This window comes from Crocuta crocuta, unplaced genomic scaffold, assembly GCF_008692635.1.
Source record: "Crocuta crocuta isolate KB4526 unplaced genomic scaffold, BGI_CrCroc_1.0 scaffold101, whole genome shotgun sequence".
In the NCBI taxonomy this organism is placed as follows: Eukaryota; Metazoa; Chordata; class Mammalia; order Carnivora; family Hyaenidae; genus Crocuta; species Crocuta crocuta.
In genome coordinates this window covers 9,126,736-9,151,177 of record NW_027527956.1, presented here as the reverse complement: position 1 = coordinate 9,151,177, position 24,442 = coordinate 9,126,736, and the positions used below count along the sequence as shown (strand labels likewise).

General features: G+C 47.3%; 1 protein-coding gene across 1 annotated transcript in view; it reads left to right on the top strand.

Moving 5' to 3' along the window:
• PARD6G (par-6 family cell polarity regulator gamma) overlaps window positions 1-24,442 on the top strand; it is an 86,972-nt gene that overhangs the window by 20,323 nt on the left and 42,207 nt on the right. Inside the window, exons 2-3 of the mRNA XM_077752717.1 lie at window positions 7,537-7,759; window positions 10,994-11,030. Coding sequence (XP_077608843.1) covers window positions 7,537-7,759; window positions 10,994-11,030 — 260 coding nt within the window. The remainder of the gene's footprint in view (window positions 1-7,536; window positions 7,760-10,993; window positions 11,031-24,442) is intronic.

The following is a 24,442-nucleotide window of genomic DNA, read 5'->3' as shown; positions in this document are numbered from 1 at the left end:
TTTGTTGAACTTTTGGATATGTAGATTAAATAGATTTGGGAAGTTTATGAACATTGTTTCTTCAAATATTCTTTCTGCCTTTTTCTCTCTCGCTCCCCTCCTCCAGGACATCCAGCTGTGTTTCTCCAGATGTGTGGAGGTATGCCACAGGTCTCTGGGGTTCTACTCATTTTTCTCCATTCTTTTTTCTTTCTGCTCCATAGACTATACAGTCTAAATTGACCTATCCTCATATTTGCTGATTTTTTCTTTGGCCACCTCTAATTTTCTATTGAGTCCCTCTAGGACATTTTTACTGAAGTTATTATATTCTTCAACTCTAGAATTTCAACCCGATTCTTTTTTAAAAAACCTATTCTCATCTCTTTGTTGTTATTCTATGTTTGGTTAGACATTGGTTTCGTGGTTTCCTTTAGATCTTTAAACATGGTTTCCTTTACTTATTTGAATATAATTATAATAGCTAATCTAAAATCTTTGTCTTGTGAGTGCAGCATCTGGGCCCCTCATTGACTGCTTATTTTCCTCTGTATGGAAGCTATTTTTTTCTGTTTCTTGATGTATCTCATAATTTTGTGAAAAACTAGGCATTAAAATTTTTAATGTTTGTTTTTTTTTTTTTTTTGAGAGAGAGAGAGACAGCATGAGCGGGCAAGGGGAAAAAAGAGAGGGAGACAGAGAATCCAAAGCAGGCTCCAGACTCTGAGCTGTCAGCACAGAGCCAGAGGCAGGGCTCAAACTCACAAACCACGAGATCATGACCTGAGCCGAAGTCGGACGCTTAACCAATGGAGCCACCTAGGTGCCCCCAAAACTAGATATTTTAAATACAATGATGTGATCACTCTGGGAATCAGACCCTTCCCTCTTAAGGGTTTGTGGTTGTTGCTGCTTTTTGTTTGTTTTGTGACTTTCCTGGACAGATTCTGTAAAGTGTATTATTTGTTATGTGTGACCACTGTTAGCTTCATGGTCATCTGGTGATTGCACAGAGATCTCCTTACATGATCTCAAGCAGTAGGTCCCCCAGCCTCTGCTCAGGGCTCTGTGTGTGTGTCAGCTCCAGCTGCTTACGCTCCACTTTAGCCTTCACTTCCTGACTCACAGAATCCCAGGTCTCCAGATAGGAGAGCTAATAGCATTCTTGGGTCTTTCCTGATCACTCACACAGCCCTGCATGTGTGTGTGGCCTTCTGCGTTTGTAGGAGTGTATGAGAGCTTTACACAGCCTCCTTCCCCCTCCATCTCTTCCACTGTAGTAAAATACACACAACATAAAATTTGCCACTTAACCATTTTACACGTGCAGTTCAGTGTCACTAAGTACATTCACACTGTTGTGCAGCCGCCCCTCCCCCCATCCATCTCCAGAACTCTTTTGTCTTGTAAAAGCAAAAGTCTATCACTTAAGCAATAATTTCCTGGTTCCTTGCAACTACTGCCTGCTTTCTGTCTCCGTGATCTGCTGGCTCTGGGGAACTCCTGCAAGTGGAACCACACAGCATTCACCCTTTTGTTGCTGGTTTGTTTCATGCGGCACAAAGTCCCCCAGGTTCATCCTTGTGGTAGCAGGTGAAAGAAGATCCTTCCTTTTTAAGGCTGAGTAACATTCCACTGTGGGGACATATACCAGTTGTACTTAGGAGCTCCCTATATATTCTGAATATTATCCCCTTTGCAGGCTATTGTACTCCATGGATAGTGTCTTTCTAATGCATAAAAGGTAGTTTTCTTTAAGTCCGATGTCTATTTTTTCTTTTGTTACCTGTGCCTTTGGCGTCACATCCAGTAGATCACTACCAAACCCAGTATCCTGAAGCTTTGGCACTGTTTTTATTTAAGAATTCTGCAGTTTCAGGTTTTACATTTAGGTCATTTATCCATTTTGAGTGTCTTTTGGTGATGGTGTTGTTATATAAGAATCCAACTTCAGTATGATAAAAGCATTTTATTTAAAAATACATATTGGCATGGGGTACTAATTTTATGTTTTTACTTCCCCATTATATCAGATTAAGCAAGTTTCCTCTAAATGCAGACACAATTCATTGTCATATAATTCTTGGTGTCCTTACCAGAAATTGAAAAAGTGAATAGTTCTGAGAATTGGGCAGGAAATGCTACAAGTCCAGTGGTTTCCAATACTTTGCTTTCAACAGCATTGAAAGTTGTTCTAATTGGGGGCGCCCGGGGGGCTCAGTCAGTTAAACCTCCGACTTCAGCTCAGGTCATGATCTCACGTTCGTGGGTTCGGGCCCTGTGTCAGGCTCTGTGCTGACAGCTCAGAGCCTGGAGCCTGCTTCAGATTCTGTCTCCCTGTCTCTCTGCCCCCTCCCTCTCATGCTCTGTCTCTGTCTTAAAAATAAATAAAACTTTTTTTTTTTTCTTTTTTTGAGAGAGAGAGAGCGAGCGAGCGAGCAGGGGAGGGGCAGAGAGAGAGGGAGACACAGAATCTGAAGCAGCTCCAGGCTCTGAGCTGTCAGCACAGAGCCCGACGTGGAACTCGAACCCACAAACCATGAGATCATGACCTGAGCTGAAGCCGGACACTTAACCGACTGAGCCACCCAGGCGCCCCACATTTAAAAACATTTTTTAAAAAGTTGTCCTAATTGTCAGCTAATAGATTATTTAAAATATTTTTAAAGATAGACCACTCTCTGATCATTTCTTTTTGGCACATTACTTGGTAAGAGTCATAGAGCTGAGGTCTGTTATGTCTTCAAGCCCTCAGTCCCATCAACTTACATTCACAGCAAGGAGAAGGAGGAAAAGAGCCGATGTTACACTGGCCTCATTTAGCGAAAACACTCCTCATGAAAGATGTTTTTAGGTGTTTACTTTGGATGGTTAATAATTATGAAAATTTGTAACTGTTTCAATCATGATTTAATCATTGTGATGACTTAGGCTACAAACTTTTTTGCTGTAAAAAATATATTTTTATTTATTTTATATCACTGTATAGTTTTGGTAAAATACACATTAAATTCACCATCTTCGCCAGTTTTTGAGCATACAGTTTAGCAGTATACAGTTTACATCACGTTGTTGTGCATACCCTCCAGTACTCTTTCCATCTTCCAGAATTAAAACTTCATACCCACTATCAACAATGTAGAAATACTCTCCACAAATAGAGCCTTGTGGCCATGTGAAAAAGAATGTTTAATTCAATTTATCTGTTCTTACATAGAAGAGTGAAAGGGTACTCAAGAATAAGTTATTATGACAAAATACTAGGGTTCAATCCTTTTGGAGAACTGTGTGATAGAAACAAGAGACCAAGCAGAGAAAAGACCCATGTAGAATTTCTGATCATTGTACAAGAGTTGGCTACTCTATTTTAAAATGCATGATGGTAACATCATATCGCTGTGGCATTTAGATTTCATTGACTATGTTTAAAAGATCATCTGATAAAATATTTATTTTTAAAAGAAATATTTACAGTATGCTGGAAATTACATCCCTTGTCACAATTTATTTTTATTATGAAAAATTTAGATGCTAACTTAAAAATAAATTGGCCTTTAGTTTTTCAGAATTCTTTAGGAGGTATGTGACATTTGAATAACACTGCATTAGTGTATAGGTATCCCTATGAAAATGCCTGAAGCAACTTTATAATTTTAATTTTTTTAATGTTTTATTTATTTATTTATTTATTTTTTTGAGAGAGAGAGAGAGAGAGAGAGACAGTGTGAGCAGGGGAGGGTCAGAGAGAGAGGGAGACACAGAATCTGAAGCAGGCTCCAGGCTCTGAGCTAGCTGTCAGCACAGAGCCCGACGTGGGGCTCGAACCCATGAACTGTGAGATCATGACCTGAGTTGAAGTCAGACGCTGAACCGACTGAGCCACCCAGGTGCCCTCCGAGCCAGCTTTAAAGTTTACTAGAGACCACCCTGAAATGCCGAGTCTCCACTGTAGGTATTTGTTCCCGCAGCAAGGCTCACGAGAAGGTAGTGACAGCTGAGCGTCAGACACTCGCCTGCTGCCCCACACTCAAACCCGCAGAACTCCACAAAGGGGGGTGTCTGTCTGGGAGGCCGTCTCCTCAGTCCAGAACAGTTACAACTTCAAAGCTCAGTGCTTACTAAGCAAAGTTTTAAGAAAAACTTGCATTACGGCACCTGCCCTAGGTTAGCAGGCAAGTTAGACAATGGCCTCAAACAGTCCACCTTCTCCTCGTGTGCCCTGCTCACAGCTGTAACATTTCCCCTTAGAAGGACCCAGATCCACAGAGGAAAGCAACCCACAGAATGAGAGAAAGTGTTTCAAATCACATGTTTGATCAGGGGAATGAGCCAATCACAAAAAGACAAAACTCTATGATTCCACTCATGTGAAGTACTTAGACGAGTCACATTCATGGAGACAGGCAAGTAGATGGTAGCACCAGGGACTAGGGGAGGGGCTGGGAGCCCGTGTTTAGTGGGAACGGACTCAGTTGCACAAGATAAGAAGGCACGTGGATGGGGACGGCTACTTAGCAGTGCGAATGTATTACTGCCACTGAACTGTACACTTAAGTAATAATTAATACGGTAAACTTTGGGGGTCCCTGGGTGACTCAGTCAGTTAAGTGACTGACTCAGGTCACGATCTCACGGTTTGTGGGTTCGAGCCCCACGCCAGGCTCTGTGCTGACAGCTCGGAGCCTGGAGCCTGCTTTGGATTCTGTGTCTCCCCCTCTCTCTGCCCCTCCCCCACTCTCACTTGGTTTTTCTCTCTCTCAAAAATAAACAAACAGTAAATTTTTTAATGGTAAACTTCATGTTTTGTGTATTTTCCGATATTAAAAAAAATTAGGAAAAATGCTAATTTCTCATTTCATACCTCTTTTCTCCAAACTTTGGGACTCATCAGCATAAGAAGCATGTTCACGGTAGGGCTGGATGGAGTAACATAGTCAGCCTCTTTGTCAAATACAGATCAGACTTGCTTTCTGTCAGGAAGAAGTCTGGATTCATTTTCATTTCAAGTCCACACGTTAAGACATATTTTGAAGAAGGGGAACCTTGGTGGCTCAGGTCATGACCCCAGGGTCATAGTCATGAGCCCCATGTCAGGCTCCATGTGGAGCCTGCTTGAGATTCCATCTCTCCTGCCCCTCTCCTCTGCTCATGCACTCTCTCTCGCTCTCTAAAAAAAAAAAATTTTTTTTTAGTTTTAAAAAGACATCTTTTGAAGAAAACCACTAAAAGATTGGAGAAATAAATTAGATTCACCTTAGATTGACTGCCAAATGCAGTTACACCAGAAACGTTGCAGAAGGGCCTGCCTTACATGTGCTGTTTCTCACTGCTCACACCAGGATGTGGCCTAATCCAGTGGGAGTGAGTCAAGGAGAGGCAGCCGTTGTCCCTTAAATCACAGTGAGTCCGTAGTGTCCAGTTTGGGAGAATAGTCAACCAAGAAATGCATTTGAAACTTAGAGGCACACTGTGGTTTCACTGGACACCATTGAACTCTCTTTATGTGCTTAATGAAAAGAGGTTGTATACTGATAAAAACTGATTACTCTGGAAGTTAGCTTATATTAGACCTGAGATGGGAGAGATGACGGCTATTGCTGAAATAAATATTCATGATGTGATGGCATAACCGAATCTGAAAAAAACCACATTAAACTATGTTGTAGGCCTGAACTCTTGTGCTTTGAAAAGTTTCGTGACCACAGGATGTAGCCCCTGCGTGTGAGAGATTGTGCACTGCTCACCCTGGGCCGGCCAGTGGACGGCACACTGGAATGAATATAGAGAAGAAGAGGAATGCTTATCTTTCAGCAACGTGGGAGAGATTTCTAGGTTTGCTGTGCTGTGTTCACAGGCCCCTCCTTAAGGTGGGCGCCTCTGACAGCAGCGGAGATGGGGGAGAGCCTTTGCTGTGCCCTCTGCGGCAGCTGAGCTTGGAGCCCCTCCTCCCCTAACCCAGTGCTTACTCACTGAAAGTGGCTTTTCCCAAACCGCTATTTTGGAATGTCCCACTGCCCTGTGTGTTGAAGTATTTTATTCTTGGGGCAATGCAGGATGGGTGAGAGGTTTGTTTTGTTTTTTAAAAAGGGAAATGGATGAAGAGACTCTGGTTCTCCGAGGTCTGTGAACATGGAGATTTGGAGACTGATTCCTTTAAAACCAGCGCTTTTATGGGTGCAGTCCCCAGGCCAAGGGCATCAGCTTCTCCTGGGAACTGGTTAAAAATGCAAATTGTTGGGCCCCTCTCCAGATCTGCCCAGTCCAGACCTCTGGGGGTCCAGGTGATTCTGATGCCTGCCCACTCTGAGAACCACACAAACCCATATGGTCTGAGTTGATTTGCCTTAGTTGACATAATGTCTAGATGATGTAATGACTCGTTTAGTGTAAACATTAGACATTTCATTCTTGTGTATTTTGGAACCACTATAATTAGTTTTCAGTTGTGTTGAAGGGCACTGAATCTGTCCTGCCTGATGAATAAAGGTCTGTATTGCCCAGTGAGGGACAACAGCGTGTGCTAATCCAGAAAACCTTAGGCCAAACAGAGGTGGTGTTCTCGGATCCCAGCACGGTTCAGCCTGTGGGAGGTGACCTCGCGTCCTTTCCTGGCAGAGAACGGGGTGGGCACCTGAGCCAGGGCCAGGGACTTTCAGGAAACATGGGTCCCAGAGCAGGTAAAGCGAATACTATCTTTTTTGAGAGAGACCGGCCCTGTGTTTGGGCCAGTACCAGGGCCCACGCTCCTGTCCCCTGAGATTTGTGAAGCCTCCTTTTGACTACATTCCTTCTTTCTTTCACTTTTGCTTCCACTTTTGAGCCTTTGATAGTGTAGTTATTTGATCTTTGAAAAATGCAATTCAGAGGCCTCTGGGGGGCTCAGGAGGTCAAGCATCTGATTTGATTTTTGCTCAGGTCGTGATCTCACGTGGGGCTCTGTGCTGACAGCACGGAGCCTGCCCAGGGTTCTCTCCTTCCTTCTCTCACTCTGTCACTCATGTGTGTGCGCTCTCTCCGTCCCTCTCTCTCTCAGTAGATAAGTAAAATTTGATTTTTTAAAAATCAAAAATTTGACTTTTTAAAAATCAAATGCAAATCATAACAAATGAGTTCCTTGCTTAAAACTGAAATTGTTCTAGGACCGCCCATTACCCTTAGGAAAATGTGCGGAGCATTCAGCTGGCCTTGCGTCCCTCCTGCCTCAAGTGTTTGCTGTGCTGTGGGCAGCCACCCAGGCGAAGGCCCTCACCGAGCACAGGTGCCTGTTTCCTCTCGTCCACCATCTCATTATACATTTTGACATTGCTTTTTCCTCAGTAGCCTGAGCTACACCACCTGTCCTGTCCTCAGGACGCAGGTCAGCGTTGAGTGAGCTGATCCCTCACACTTGTGTCTCTCTTTCCTCGTGTTCTTGCAGAAGCTCCGTTAGGACAGGGACACACTTCACCACTGTGTCCTGGGCCTCATGGAGGTTCAGGACACACCTGATGTGAAGTGAACAAGCCTTATTTCAGGTCCTTTCTCTGCTATTTATGTTCCCCGTGTCTTGCATTGCAGTTTGGGGCTGAGTTCCGGAGATTTTCCTTGGACCGTCAGAAGCCAGGGAAGTTTGAAGACTTCTACAACCTGGTGCTTCACACGCACCACATCTCCAACACGGACGTGACCATCGGGTACGCCGATGTGCATGGCGACCTGCTGCCCATCAACAACGACGACAACTTCTGCAAGGCGGTCTCGAGCGCCAACCCCCTGCTCAGGGTCTTCATCCAGAAACGAGGTACTGGAGGGTGGGGAGGGTGCTCGTGGTCTGCACCCATTTCAAACACGCAGTTTTTGGTTTTGTGTGTCACTACAGTGCCATGCGATTCTCTTTTCTAGTCTGTGGTAGAAAAGAAAGTAAAGTTTGTTTGGTCAACATCACTTTATTAGAAAGTCATAAAAATTTTATAATGCATTTTCTATCTTAAATAGTGTTGACTTCTGACTTTTAAATACTGAAGACAAATAATATTGATGCTTTCATTTTTTAACCGGATGCAAGCGAATTCACTGACAAAAAGGCATTAGCCAGCAACCCAGGAATGAAACTTGTGGTCGCTAGTGTGTGTTTTCCACTGTCTTTTTAGGATTGGAAAATTATGCTCGCTTTAAATTATAACTTTGGCTAACTTTTAGCTCTGAGGGCCTGGCTTTGCTGTAACAGTATCGTTTTATGGGAAAACAGGCTGCTAAGGTAGGTTAATGGTTGGGAGGGCGTGTGCCCCTCTGTTGAGTCGAAGCTGGGCCTTGTGCTGCTCTCTTCTCAGAGCTGCGTTTCGGACGTGTTTTCTCGTCTCTGCACTTGAGAGAGTCTTTACATTTCAAAATAAAACATTGAAGGAAAGAGCCGCCTGCAGGCGAGGCCATTCCTGGCTGACTTGGTCGTGACTGGAACTTTGGTGCCCACACGAGCACACTGACCGCCTGCAGCAGGTCACTTGCAGGGTGACCGCTGTGCCCTCAGTGTGGGGGCAGGAGAGCTGAGCAGAGGCCGGGAGCAGCAGCCACAGTGTCTGGGGCAGAAGGAGGCTGGGATGCTGGAGGCTGGGACCCTGGAGGCCGAGGCGTGGAGCTGGGCGCCCAGTCCTGAGGGCGGCCAGTGCCTCCGTCCCTGCCGTGCGGGTGGGCCACCTGCGCGCATCGTGTTACCCTGAGGTGAGAAGGCCACATGTGCAGAGTGCTCAGGGCGTGCTGGCCGCGGCTCTGCGAATGGTGGCTCTTCTCGTCTGCGCTGCTGGAAGGGAACAGCCGGAGGCCCGCTGGCCTCACCTTCTGACTGGTTCTCTGGCGCGGGATCAGACTGTGCTGCGTCTTCGGTCTCCGCTGAGCCTGGCTGTCCTGCTGATGGCACCGTCACCTCCTCGTAGTGGCTTTCGCTTCGTCCCCAGCCCCGCAACGTTGCTGGCATCAAGCCCCTCCGCTGCCTCTACGGGGTCCCCAGCTCTGCCGTGCCCTCCTCCCGCTGCCCTGGCCGCACCTGCACCCGGCTGCCCCCGCCTGGAGCCGCCCGCTCAGAGGCCTGGTTTCAGACTGCGCTACTCAGTCACCTTGTGTCCCCGCGGCCCATTCTCCGTCCTGTTCCTTGGCTTCTCTGTGTCTTTTTAGCGGTTGTTCTCAGGGCTGCTTGCTGTCCATGTGGACTTATGGCTCCGTCCTGGCCGGCCCGGGTCACGGTGCTTGCTCACAGGGTGCGGGAGGGTGAGCAGTGGGTGTGGAGCACCGTGTGACCCAGAGATCCACACGTGGGCTCTGTCGTTGGTCACCGAGGGAACGAGTGTTGTCCGCGCAAAGCTGGGACTGGAGGTGCCACAGACAGCACGCTTTTCCCTCAAAGTGCTACTGACACGGGCACCCCGTGCTGGGGACCCTGAGGCTGGGGTGACACAAGGAGCTCTGAGGTCTGTGCGGTCATAAGTGTGTCAGCTTCCCACGGGTGGCTCACGTGGCCTTGCCTCTTTGCCGCTTGCTGGCTGAGGCCCCGCGCCCTGTCTTCGTTACCTACGTTTCTTCCTCTGCTGCCCTCAGAGAAATAGCTCGGATTTCAATCATCTGGCTTAGGGTGAGGCGGTTCTTACGCAGCCCTGTAGCGTGTCACCTAGAACCCCTGCCTTTCTCTGTCACATGACAGAGACCTGTGTCAGGGACCGCGGTTCAGACCCTTCCTCTAGCACCTTCTCACTGACTATGTGACCAGCTGATCCCTAATGTTCTAGTCTATGAAATGGGAGAGCAGCGCCGACCTCAGAAAGATGTCGTACTTGGGGCCCTGGGGTGGCTCTGTTGGTTAAGCGTTCAACTTCAGCTTGGGTCATGATCTCGCAGTTCGTGGGTTCGCACCCCTTTTGATGTACGAAATTTCTATACTGACAGCTCAGAACCTGGATACTGCTTCGGATTCTGTGCCTTCTTCTCTCTGTGCCCCTCCCCAACTTACATTCTGTCTCTCTCTATCCCTCTCTCTCAAAAATAAATAAACATTAAAAAAAATTAAAAACAAACAAAACATAGATAGTTGTAATACTTAAATTGGAAAATGCTCCTGGGGTGCCTGGGTGGCTTAGTCGGTTAAGCGTCCAACTCGATTTCAGTTTGAGCCCCGCGGCGGGCTCTGTGCTGACAGCTTGGGGCTTGCCTGGGATTCTCCCTCTTTCCCTTTCTCTCTGCCCTTGCTGTGTGCTCTCTCTCTCTCAAAATAAGTAAAAGAAAAAAAAATAAAGTACTCCTAATATTCAAAGGAGTACAAAGCCCAGCCCCTCGATTCCATTACTGGGGAAACTAGGGCTCTGTTCTCACTATCCTCAGTGGACTGTTGCTGTAAATACTATGTCCAAGTCGGAGAGGCAGGACAGTTGGGTTTCTGTGGATGGTAGGAAGCGGGAGCCATCCCACGTGCAGGACGGACTCGCTAACTCTGTGAAAGGCAGGTCCATCTGCAGGCAGGGCGCTGCCGGGGCCACCCTGGGAGGTGACACTCAGGAACCACGTTCTTTTCCTACAGCAGGTGTTCGAAGATGTCAGTCACAGTAATACTGTTTTCATGATTTAACTGCAGCCACACCCACTCTGTCATTTCCCTAATAACTTTCTATACCTTGGTGTGTATTTTAGGAGAAAACTATGTCACTGTCACAAGGGAAGAGACATCAGTCTTCTAACAGATAGATATTCAAGTAAATCCACAGTTACGTTTAGGAAAAATATTTTATTCGTTACTCATCAATCTCTTCCCCCAAACCACATGTACACATCACAATAAAACTTCAGGCCAACATCCCTTATGAATACAGACGTGGAAACCATTCAACAAAATACCAGGATGTGGGAAACATATTCCTGCACAGGAACTTGCGCATGACTGTTGACTGCAGCGAGGTCCGTGATGGCTGAAAGGTGGAAACGCCCAAGTGTGCGCAGACTGGTGAGCGCACGCACATGTGCGTTGGGACGGGACTCAGCCGTAGATGGAACTGAGGGGACGCAGCTCGTGGGAACCTGGGAACAAAGGGCATGTGAGAGCCGCCGGGCATGGGGGCCGCTGTCATAGGGATCCATTCAGTCTTTGCCCTGAGGTGCAGAGTCTGTGTCTGCAGAGTCGCTAAAGTTTATTTGCTGCCCACAGTCGATGCTCAGAGCACTCCAGCGGTCGTTTCCAGACGCGCACAGCAGTGGAGAGTCGGCTGCCAGTGCAGCGGAGGGTGGAGAAGGGGTCGCCTTCTTGCATCAGCCCTCACTGTAAACACGCGTCCTTGCCACAGTCTATCTGCTGCCATGTTTTTCCACTTTTTTGTGCTTATTCTTTTTTGATAATTGTGGTAAAATACAGATAAAAAGTTTACCATTGTGTGGTCCGGTGACATTAATACTAGTTCACACTGATGTACAACCATCTATCTTCATAATGCTTTTCATCCTGCAAAACTGAGTCATTCTGTCTTTTAAACACTAACTCCCCATTCTGCCCTCCCTCCTGCCCCTGGTGCCCACCACCCTACTTTCTACCTGTATGATTGTGACCCCCCCTTTAAGAGCCTCATATAAGTGGATTCCTACAGTGTTTGTGGCTGGTTCTTTCACCTAACACTATGTCCTCAAAGGCTCACCTCAGGGGAGTGACTGCCAGCATTTCCTTGCTTTTTCAGGTTGAATAATATTCCATTGGAAAAGACCACGTTTTAGTCATCATTCTCCCATCAGTGAACATCTGGGTTTCTTCCATGTTTTAGCTACTGGGAATAATGCTGCTGTGAACACGAGACAAATACCCCTTTGAGACCCGACTTTCCGTGCTTTTGGGTAGAGACTCTGCAGTATAAATATTGCTGCTGCACCTAGGAATTCTATTTTTAATTTTTTGAGAGACCGTCATACCTTTTTCCACAGTGGCTGTGCCATTTTGCATTCCCACGACAGTGCACAGGGTTCTAGTTTCTCCACCTCCTTACCAACACCTGTTGTTTTCTGGTTCTTTAAAAGTAGCCACCACAATGAGCGTGAGGTGGGATCTCCTACTTTTGATCGCAAGTCCCTAGTAATCCGCGATGTGGAGCATGTTTTCAGGGCTTCATGGGCACTTGTATGTCTTCTTTGGAGAGACATCTGTTCAGATCCTTTGCCTGTTTTTGCACAAGGTTGTCTTTCATTGTTGAGTTTCACGAGTCTTTTTATTCTGGATATTAATCCCTTGTCAGATATGGACTCGCAAATATTTTCTCTCATTCTATAGGTTGCCTTTATACTCTGCACATCGTGTCTTTTGATGTACAAAATTTCTAATCTGGTACAAAGTCAAATTTATCTATTTTTTCTTTTGTTAACTGTGCCTTTGTTGTCGTATCCAAGAAATCATTGCCAAATCCAATGTCCTGAGGCATTTGTCCCAAGTATTCTTCTAAGAGTTTTATAGTTTTAGGTCTTAACTTAGGTTTTTAGCTTTTATAACATAGCTGTGTGCTGGCCTGCCCCAGGACCTTAGCTCCCCCCCGTGTGCTGGCCTGCCCCAGGACCTTAGCTCCCGCCCATGTGCTGGCCTGCCCCAGGACCTTAGCTCCCGCCCGGCCTCTGGTTACCATCTCCTGTCCTGTCCCTGCATCTGCACTACTCCTGGGAGCAGTTCTTGCAGGAAAGGTCGGTGGTCACCACCTGCCATAGCGTGGGTTTGTCTGGGAACGTCTTGCTCTCCCTCTCACTGTGCGGCACAGTCTTGCTGGATATGGATTCCCGTGTGGCGGGTTTTTCTCCAGTGGCGTCTTGACTGTGTTGGTACTTTCTTTAAACCCAAAGTTTCTGATGAAAAATCTGCAGATAATCTTATTGAGGGTCCCTTGGGTGTGATGATTCTCTTCTCTTTTGCTGCTTTCAAGATTCTCTCTTTGTCTTTTGAAAGTTTGGTTATATCGTGACTCAGAGTGGGTCTGTCTGAGTTCATCTTATTTGGAATTTGCTGAGCATCTTGGATTTTATATTCATGTCTTTCTTAAAGTTAGGAAGGTTTTTAGCCATTGTTTCTTCAAATACTCTCTCAACCCCTCTCTCTTCCTTCTGAGACTCCCACAGTGTGTGTGTTGGTACTCTTGATGGTGTCCCATGGGCCCCTCAGTTTCTGTTTTCTTCATTTAGTTTCTGTTCCACAGTGTTGATGATTTCCACTGTCCTGTCTTCAGATTCACTGGTATTTCCTCTGTCTGTTCAAATCTGTTTTGAATCCCTCTGGTGAATTTTTCATTTCAGTTATTGTACTTTTCAGCTCCAGAATTTCTTTTCTTTTAAAAATTTTTAACATATTTATTTTTGAGAGATAGAAACAAAGCACAAGAAGGGGAGGGGCAGAGAGAGGGAGACACAGAATCTGAAGTAGGCTCCAGCCTCTGAGTCAGAGCCTGACACGGAGCTCAGACCCAAGAACTGTGAGATCATAACCTGAGCTAAAGTCAGCACTTAACCAACTGAGCCACCCAGGTGCCCCAGCTCCAGAATTTCTTTGGGGTTCCTTTTCTGGTTTTCTCTTTCTTTACTGATATTTCCATTTTTTTCATACTTGTTTTCATGATTTTATCCACATCTTCCTCTAGTTCTTTGAGCATCCTTACGACAGTGGCTTTAAAGTCTGTCTGGTAGATCTGACATTGGACGGACTCTGTTGAATCTTTTTTCTNACCTTAGCTCCCGCCCGGCCTCTGGTTACCATCTCCTGTCCTGTCCCTGCATCTGCACTACTCCTGGGAGCAGTTCTTGCAGGAAAGGTCGGTGGTCACCACCTGCCACGGCGTGTGTTTGTCTGGGAACGTCTTGCTCTCCCTCTCACTGTGCGGCACAGTCTTGCTGGATATGGATTCCCGTGTGGCGGGTTTTTCTCCAGTGGCGTCTTGACTGTGTTGGTACTTTCTTTAAACCCAAAGTTTCTGATGAAAAATCTGCAGATAATCTTATTGAGGGTCCCTTGGGTGTGATGATTCTCTTCTCTTTTGCTGCTTTCAAGATTCTCTCTTTGTCTTTTGAAAGTTTGGTTATATCGTGACTCAGAGTGGGTCTGTCTGAGTTCATCTTATTTGGAATTTGCTGAGCATCTTGGATTTTATATTCATGTCTTTCTTAAAGTTAGGAAGGTTTTTAGCCATTGTTTCTTCAAATACTCTCTCAACCCCTCTCTCTTCCTTCTGAGACTCCCACAGTGTGTGTGTTGGTACTCTTGATGGTGTCCCATGGGCCCCTCAGTTTCTGTTTTCTTCATTTAGTTTCTGTTCCACAGTGTTGATGATTTCCACTGTCCTGTCTTCAGATTCACTGGTATTTCCTCTGTCTGTTCAAATCTGTTTTGAATCCCTCTGGTGAATTTTTCATTTCAGTTATTGTACTTTTCAGCTCCAGAATTTCTTTTCTTTTAAAAATTTTTAACATATTTATTTTTGAGAGATAGAAACAAAGCACAAGAAGGGGAGGGGCAGAGAGAGGGAGACACAGAATCTGAAGTAGGCTCCAGCCTCTGAGTCAGAGCCTGACACGGAGCTCAGACCCAAGAACTGTGAGATCATAACCTGAGCTAAAGTCAGCACTTAACCAACTGAGCCACCCAGGTGCCCCAGCTCCAGAATTTCTTTGGGGTTCCTTTTCTGGTTTTCTCTTTCTTTACTGATATTTCCATTTTTTTCATACTTGTTTTCATGATTTTGTCCACATCTTCCTCTAGTTCTTTGAGCATCCTTACGACAGTGGCTTTAAAGTCTGTCTGGTAGATCTGACATTGGACGGACTCTGTTGAATCTTTTTTCTTTTCAATGCGCCAAAGTCTCCTGTTTCTTCATGTGCCCTGTGATTTGCTGAGCGCTGGGCATTCGAGTCTCACGATGCGCTTACTCTGGAAGTCACACCCTCCCCTTCCCCAGGGGCTGCTGTTTTGTCGTTGTTCTTTTCCTTGTTGCGGGCTCTGTGCGGGGTGTCAGCCTCAGGTGTGGACGTAATGTCTTCTCTGAGCCTTCCCTTGAGCGCCCAGTCACTTCCCGATTTCCCCGTGTAGGCAGCCGTTTTTCAGTGTCCTGGTCTTTAATGTGTGGCTCCCAAAAGGGGGAAAGTGAAAAACAGAAGGGGGATGATAGGCACTCGCCCGTCCCTCCCTTGAAGTCGCTGGAGCTGGAGCTGGAGGGGCGACGGCGGTGGCCGCCAGCTCTGTGTCTGCGCCTGTGTGCTCCGAGCACCGCGTCCTGCCGTCTGGAGGGACCGGGTCCTGTGTGTCCCCCCGGCTTCTGCAGGCTGCCTGCCACGTGGCTGGGGTGCGGGACGGGTAGGTGCCTCCGTGCTGAGAGCTGGAATCGACCAAAACTGGCTCCTTCTCCCGGACCCGCTGCAGGCCTTCGGCCTGGCCCACAGCTCCGAGGCAGCTCCGTCACACGGGTTCTGCCCCCGCTGTGTCGTCTGGGGGGAGAGGTTCCCAGGGCCCCTGCTTAGCTGTCTTCCCAGAATCCTCCTGTGGTTTTCTTATGATTTCACTGTTGAAAATGACCCCATGCATAGTGCAGGACTGCTGCTGAGTTTTCCTAAGTGCAAGAGGGATGTGATGTGCTTTACATAGAAAATGCTCTTAGCTATGAGTTCAACATTATGAATCAATAATATATACTAAATACATGTCTTTTTTTTAATGTTTGTTTATTTTTGAGAGAGAGTGTGTGTGTATGTGTGGGTGTGGGAGGGACAGACAGAGAGGGAGTCAGAAGATCTGAAGTAAGCTCTCTGCTGACAGTCTCTGTGGGACTCAAACTCATGAACCATGAGATCATGACCTGAGCCAAAGTCAGATGCTTAACTGACCGAGCCACTCAAGCACCCCACTAAATACATGTCTTTAAATAGAAACATATATAGCAGAAGGTTTTGTGTTGCTCAGTGGATGAAACGTGGTCAGAGACTCACAGGAACCTAACCCTGTATTTTCTCAGTAGCCATGGTTCAGTATTCAATAATTCAATGTTTATGGAGACTTTATAGAATAATGAGAGTCAACCATGTATAAGAAGTCCATAGAGACAGAAACAGATTTGTGGTTGCTAGGGAGAGGGGGTATTGGGAGGTTAGGGTTTCTTTACTGGACAGTGGAAATATTCTGTAATTCAATAGTGGTGTTGACTGCAGGCCTTTGTAAGTATACTCCTAACCATTGAATTATACTACTTAAATGGGTGAACATTATGTTAAGTAAAATATTTTTCAATAAATTTTATCTCAGTATCTCTCTTACAAAATTAAAAAGTATGAGAATCAAACCAGACTCTATTGAGTCTGAGCCTTGACCTCGGGTGATGTCATCTGGGCTCATCTTTAACCTTTATTTCCAAAATTCAGCCATTTTCAATATGTGTAAAAAGTTGGACTTCTAAAATTTATTTGGCATCAAAACTCCAGACAGTGCTCAGGAACCTTCAGTTGGCTCCTATTTTGGGTCCACTGGTAAACTTGTTAGGGATGTAAGTGACACTGTACGGCAATGGGGGCCCTGCAACTTTGTTCCAGTCGGAATCATAGATATTCTCATATTGTGTGTTCGTGTGTTTACTGTAGCCAGATATTTTGAATGTCATTTACTGCAATCACTATTTTAATATTATTTTTTTAAAGTTTATTCATTTATTTTGAGAGAGAGAGAGAGAGAGAGGTAGAGAGAAAGAGAGAGAGGGAGGGAGAATCCCAAGCAGGCTCTGTGCTGTCACACGGAGTCCAATGCAGGGCTCGGTCCCACCAACTGCCAAGATCATGATCTGAGCCAAAACCAAGAGTTGGGCACTCAACTGACTGAGCCACCCAGGTGCCCCTGTAATCATTATTTTAAAACAGGGATACAGATACAGATTGTTATGTAATGCATTAGTAGGAAAGCACATACAGTGTTATATCACATATTTTCTATAGTATTTTGATCAATGTTTTCAGAGTAATGGATTTCCTTTGTAAATACATGTATTTTACTTGATGCCTTTAAAAACATTATTCTGAGCAGCCATTTCCCAGCATCATCAGATTGCCAAGGGCTCTTGGAGTGCTCAGGGTTAGGAAGCCAGTTACAGAGAGTCTGCATTTGGGGGATCAGATGACAGGCCAATAATGACTTGCATTTTGTCTTTCTGGGACCCAATCAGGGACATCTCCCTTAGGATGTTAGATGGCATTTCTGCCCAGGGGGACAGAGGAACTTGCCTTTGGCCTTCACACATATAAGCTTCTCTCCTTCCACATTTAATAGACTTCTGTAGTCCTCTGTCCAGTGCCGGACTCCTAAAAATTACATTGTCTCCCCATGTATGTACAACAGACGTCATCATGCCTTTCACTTGAATGCTGTGCCCATTTAAGTACGTTGCTGGAGTCAAATAGTCACAGGATTTGCATACGTGGACCACACACCCAGCCAGGGGTGGGGAGCCAGTCTTCCCTTCTCCTGCACACTCCTCTGGTTATCCCCAAGGATGCAGGAACATTTCGGAAAGCTGGCCCAAACCAGAGAGATGCAGGACAAGATCAGCAAAGACGCTCAAAGTATCTCTTTCTATTTTTAGCAGAAGAAACAGGAAGTACAAACACTAACTTTTCACCACATATCCTTCAATAAATCCCTCCAACGCCAGCTTCCCAGCCCTCTTGTTATTTAAGAGATGGGCCTTTTTGCCTCCCAGGCCCCAGCCCAGAACTGGAGGTGGAACCCTGGTTGGATGTCTGTAGCTCTTCCGTCCCTAGGGTGAGTGGCCTCCCAGGATGTCACGGGAGGCTTGGGAAGACTTAATTATACCACAAGATTTTCAGCACAATTAAAATGCTTTGAAATGTCTGCCTGTAAAAGAAACATAAATACTGTGCACCCCACCTCTCTGCTCACTGTCCCTGGTGTTGCGGTGCCCTTCTCGGGGCCTAGAAGGGGCAAGACACATATGTCTGATTTATCAGAAGCTGCATGAGTGGGGGNCAGAAGGAGTATTTACAGAACGTTCTTTAAAGTAAAACATATAGAATCATTGACAGTTTGGTTATATGCACTGGCGGAATCTTAAATTGTCAGGCCACGTAAATCCTGCTTATAGTTGCTTTCCTCAGATACTTCATTAAGTGGCAGAAGTTTTATTCGGTTTTTAGGTTGGGGGTTCACTGCTTAGCAAGAAGCACTTAGTGTCTCTGACTGTTTAAGCTGCTGTAATTCTCTTTCTGCATACACTGCCCAGGGTCTGAGGCTGTGTGTTGAGGGCAGGGAAGATCCCAGTTGTGCTGAGCTAGCCTCATCTATGTCCCTGTGTCTATAGGGACAGATGTAACACCCTCTGCTGCGGGAGCTTTTTCAGGAGACCTATTTGCTTCTTTAACTGCCACTGATTCCCGGAAGGGCATATTTGGAGAATGTCCTTTATTTTTCTTTTTTTTTTTTAATTGAAAGAAAAGGCAAATACTCTCCTGTTGCTCCATCGTGGGAACATTCAGAAAACAAAATGCCTGAAGCCCACATTCACCCCTGGAGTAGGAGTGGAAAGGGGGGAGAGAATGTGCTGATGTAGCTCATTAAAAAGAAAACAAAGCCAGAGCCACCCACCATCCAGAAGAATCCAGGGGCTGGTCCTGGACAAGCTAGCCATCTGTGCAGGCAGTCGGAAGCCACGAGGTCATCGGCGTGTCCTGGACGCACCTGTGCACTGGGTCCGCCCCTACCCCCAGCTGAGCCTGTGGGAGGGGGCAGCGCCCGGCCCAGCGAACGCCTTGTACATGGTAGTGACATGGAGGATTTGACTCTTTTCTTCTTTGTTTTCTAGTCACATTTACTTTTACATATTCAAGCCCGGGGTGTATTTATAATTTGGACTTATGCTTTTTAAAACCCTAATATATCATGAATGTATCCTGTCATTAAACTCTTTGTAAGACTTTTTGTTTTCATTTTTTTTCTTAAATTTCTGAGAGAGAGAGAGAAAGAGAGAGAGACAGGGTGAGCAGGGGAGGGTCAGAGAGAGAGGGAGACACAGAATCTGAAACAGGCTCCAGGCTCTGAGCTGTCAGCACAGAACCCAACGCGGGGCTCGAACCCACGAACCGTGAGATCATGACCTGAGCTGAAGTCGGACGTTTAACCGACTGAGCCACCCAGGCACCCCTGTTTTCATTTTTTTTAATTAATTTTTTCCCTTTTTATTTACTTTGAGAGAGAAAGGGGAAAGAGAGAATCCCAAGCAGGCTCAATGCTGGCTACGCAGAGCCTGATGTGGGGTTCAATCTCACGAAACTGTGAGATCATGACCTGAGCCAAAATCAAGAGTCGGACTGAGCCACCAAGGGACCCCTGTAAGACTTTTTGTTTTTAAAAGTCTTTTCTGCTTATAACATATTTGTAAAAGAAAATTCAAACAATGTGGAAATAAACAATTCCACCACCCCGAGGTAACCACATTAGCATTTTGGTGAGCCCTTCCAGACCACTTGGAATAGATAAATAAGATAGTTTTACATTAACAGGATCATAATAAAAGCTAGCATTGTATTTTTGACTTTTTGTAGATGTATGTAGATACAAGCCATCTTTTAATGGAGATATCAGTTATATAAATGTAACAAAATATAACCAACCCCTTATTTTATATTTAAAACTGCTCCAAATTTTCATTCTTATGAACTGTGTTATGCATTTTTATGTATGAGTCTGTCTGTGTCTTCGGGGTAAATTAGCAGAAATATCTTGCTATGTTAAGAAGCATATTGTATTTTGAGCTAAGATTTTGCCATGGACTTCTTTTAGGAGGACATTGGAATGACATTTGAGTGGAATCTTTTTTTTTTAATTAAAAATTTTTATTTCATTTCTGAGAGAGAGAGAGAGAGACAATATGAGCAGGGGAGGGTCAGAGAGAGAGGGAGACACAGAATCTGAAACAGGCTCCAGGCTCTGAGCTGTCAGCACAGAGCCTGACATGGGGCTCGAACCCACGAACTGTGAGATCATGACCTGAGCCGAAGTCAGATGCTTAACCGACTGAGTCACCCAGGCGCCCCTTGAATGGAATCTTTTTAAACACATCTTTGAAGACTATCCTCGTGTGACCTGAAAACTCACAAGCTCTGAATGTACCCTCCCGAATGCCACAGTGAAGGCCGATGAGGGCCTCCCAGGAGTGGGCTGTGGGCTGCTCTCCTGTTAGGACAGCAGCCAGCTTTGAACCCTGCAAGTCAGGGACCTCAGCTGCTACTTCATGGGCCTCTTATCCTGCTCTCAACAGTTGATATTTTATGTCCTGAGTTTAGGGAGCGCCTGTCAGCTCGGCCTTGCTGGGTGAGAGCTGCAGACCCCTGGGGCTGAAGTTTAGAGGGGAGGCCGTGGTTTTCACATGGGCGCACGGTGCCTGCCCAAGTGTCTGCGGAGGCCAGGGTCCTGTTTGGCTGGGGATGACCGTCTCACTGTTCTGTTTCTGTCAGGTCAGAGCGGCTGTCACATGATGAGTAACGTGTTTGTTCAGCCAGTTCTCAAAGAGGACGAGGTCAAGTACTCCAGTTTGATGGGAAATAAGGCCAAGCATGGAAGCCCAGCGTGGGGCTTTCTTTCAGCCTTGAAGCTGACAGTCCTGAGCCACGTGATTGGTTGTCAGGCTGCCTGTGTTAGCAGGATTTCTCTTTGAAACTAATCTTTTTAAACAAAAAGCAGCACACTCCTCAGATAACGTAACTGTTTCTGTGTTTCTGTTTCCAGGGTGGGTTAGGGCTGTGTGCCTTCACCTATTCTTAGAAGAAAGGGATTCTTTGGCTCTTTGGATGGTCTGCCTGGTCAGCCCCGCACCCTACAGCCTGAACCTCCTGCGAGTGCCTGACTGTTTGGAAGCTGCTCACAGCTGGGCAGTCAGGCATTTCCCATAGGAGGCAGAGCCCTGGTGCCCACCTGACCACACAGGCCTGCAGCCTGGCCATTCCTTCCTGGAGCCACTAGATCCCATGCCTTCCGCAAGCACTGTGGCAAGCACTTGGATACCGTTCCTGCCATTTGAGTGAGGTGCGCCCTGGGGACACGTGCGGGTGTGTAACAGAGCCCCAGAGAGGGTGCGTGCAGGTGGAGTTGGGTGACGGAAAGCCATGGGAAGGGTTCGCAGGGTTTCTGTGGGACCTGACAGAAGTGCCACTACAGGGGCTGGGTTTGTGAGAAACCCGCCGAGCCGCCTTCTCAAAGCCTGGCAGCAACCATGCTTTCCTGCATGTCCTGGACCACGTGCTCTGGGAGGCAGGGCCCTGCCTGTTCATCTTTGGAAGCGCCTCCCACAGTCGGTACCTGGGTTCAGTCGGGACCTAGCTGTCTAGAGCGGATGGTGCTGTTTTAGCAAACATTGCCAAAGGCTGGCAGGATGAGAAATGCCACCCCTCCTTTGGTAAGCAAGGGGTTAGGTTTGAGCTTTCTGGCCTTTGCTGGGGATGGTCAGACACAGGTGTCAACATGGAGATTTTAGAGGGACCATCTAGCATCTGGTACCTTCTAAAAGTCAGGTCTGGTGATTGTTCCCTTGCCTGCAAATGGTGGGTGTGCACCTGTGAGCTGGGACTCCAGTAGGAAACCCCTGGCAGGGACGCCGTCGGCTAAGAGACCCCACAGGACCAGCAGACAGAAGACATGTAGGGAAAACACCCAGAGTGATGTGCCAGCTGCACGTCTCCTGGGGAATCTGTTCTCAGATGGCCTCAAGTTGAGATGGTTTTTAGCATGTGGCTGGCTAAAACATCTTGTGTAGGTAAGGAGTAGTTGATGGTATTAATTCTAAATTGTGCTCTCTTAGGCATTTTGCATTCAAAGCATCTTTGCTAGGAAAAGGCACCAGGATCTGAACACAGTGAGGTCTTTCCTCTTAGCCACAGGCTAGCCCGCTAGTCTGCACCTAAGTTGTGGTCTTAGGGTAACCAACCGGGGGCACTAGTTATGTTCCTGTCATTAGTCACTTTGAATCCATTGAGTGCCATTCCATCTGGAGGAGTATCTTAGGAAGGAATGAAGTTACTTAAGGGAGGCTGTAGTTACGGTCGGCCCTGGAGGGCCCTGAGAGGCAAGGATACCCCGGGACAGGCTCCCCCCGCTCTGTGTAGCCACGTCTGTTTAAAAGGTTTTCTTGTTCCAGAGGGCAGGTGTAGGAGGCCAGGAGCCAGCGGAAATCCAGGTGGGCTCTCGAAGTCCCACGTTGCAGCTGGGGTCCAGCCTCAGCAGAACAGAAGGGAGTCGTCCCACCCCGGCAGCTGGACAGGAAAGGGGATGCCCTGTTTTAGAAACATGGTTTCCAGAGCCCTGTATGGAATCACTGTGGTGCCCTCCATCCCAGGCCCTTGGCCTCACAGCTCTGGAGATGTTTGCCTACTCGCTTGTTCCTTTTTTACTTTTCTTTCTCCAGTACTTCCCTGAACTTCCAGCACCATTATGCCAGTCTGACCCCCTTCCCTGTGTCTGTGTGACCCCACTGGATGGCGTGCTGGGGAGAACACAAATGATTTACCTGCACTAGCTTGGCGTCCAGAGATATAAAAATTTCCACTGTGAACTTTTCTCTTCCAGAAGCATAAGCAAGATTTGGATTTCCTCCTGCACAGTGGTTTGTCTTCCTGTTTTTGCCGGTATCTCTATTTTCCACCCTGTCCTGTGGGAAAATGATTCAGCACAGAGGCCACCAGCCACGGCACATCCCTGGCACCCCAGGGCTCCTCCCCAGCCGTGTCGTGGCAGCCAACACGTGCAGACAGAATTGGGATGAGGCTGACGGCTGGACTGGAGAGCTCAGGTGCAGGATGTGGCCCCTGGCCTGCCAGCCCCACCCCTGCCTCCTGCTGGGCTGGGAGACTGTGCAGGGGAGTGTCACTACAGTGCGCATTAACCACTGATAATGGCTAATTTTTTTATGTGGAAAAACATCCATGACAGAAAATTTATCATTTTAACAATTTTAAGTGTACAGCTCAGTAGAGTCAAGTACATTCCCACTGTTGTGAGGTCACCACCCATCTCCTGAACTTTTACATCCTCCACTCTGAAATTGTACCCATTAAAACCATATGTGTTTGGTGAGTTCAGGTCAAGCTCTGTTCGGATACTTTCCTAGAACATATCTGTGTATATCTGGTATACGTCTGTCACCTTGTTAGAAATTTCAAATCAGGGGCGCCTGGGTGGCTTAGTCGGTTAAGCGTCCGACTTTCGCTTAGGTCATGATCTCACGGTTCGTGGGTTCGAGCCCCGCGTCGGGCTCTGTGCTGACGGCCAGCTCAGAGCCTGGAGCCTGTTTCAGAGTCTGTGTCTCCCTCTCTCTCTGACCCTCCCCTGCTCACGATCTCTCTCTCTCTCTCTCTCTCCTGGAAATAAATAAAACATTAAAAAAAAAAAAAAGAAATTTCGAATCAAAGGGTAAGGAATTATACTTTTCCCAAAAACACATTGTCACTGGCTGGTGGAGTCACCACATCCCTGCAGAGAACCAGGCCTTCCCTGGGGGCTGTGTCTGGCCAACCCTCCTCCCTCTGGCTGCTGGGACCTGGTTTCCACGCAGTGACCACACCAGGACCCGGAGCTGGCAGGGACGGCTGTGCATGTTGTGAATCTCAAGTTAAATTATCCCCAGGAGGAAGCACCTTCCGGATCCTCTGGACATACCAGGGCATGAGCAGAGACTCAGAAGAGTCAGTCACCCTCTTGCTGGGGACCGTCTGACCTGTAGGGAGGCCAGGTTGGGACGATGGCAGCCTCTGTGCTGCCTTTATATGCCTTTATGTGCTGGGACAGGAGACCCCTGATGGCCCTGGGGCTTCTCTGTCAGTCCAGCAACAAAGAGCTGCAGACGTGCTTCCCCTGGACGTTTCTCATTCTGTGTCCCAGGCACAGGTGGGGGGTGTCGTGACAGCCCATCTGCACAGCTTCCTCCCTCCCTGTGGCTGATAAGCCCGGAGGCTCTGCTGACGGACGTTAAGAGCGGGAAAACGGTGAGGTTTGAGGCCGTGGCGCTGTTTGTCCAGACCCAAGCGCCGTGCTCCCTGCTGCCTCCCTCCTGCTGCCCCGGCACAGCGGTCCCTGCAGTGTGCCCGGCAGCCGGCCCTCAGAGCAGTCCCCCTCAGCCGTGGCCCGCCCTGGGCTTCAGATACGGTGGACGTTTGGTTGAGGCCTCTCGGGGGGACCCTGCCCACTCCCATGAGACCTCAGTGGAGGCCCCGAGAGAGCGCTCACCGGTGCGGTTTGCCTGCGGGAGCACCTGGCCTGGCACGGGGCGCTTTGTGGGTCCTGTGTCTCCTGCAGACTGCCCTCTCTCCTTTGACCTGAGCGCCAGCCAGGATTTCCCGGCTTCCCTCAGTGATTGCACAGAGAGAGGCTCTTTGTGTGCTTAACCCTGAAAGCATAAAGCACACATTTTCAATGTTCAGGGTCACCAGTGGGTGGAGTCAGAGACCTTTGACCAACTTG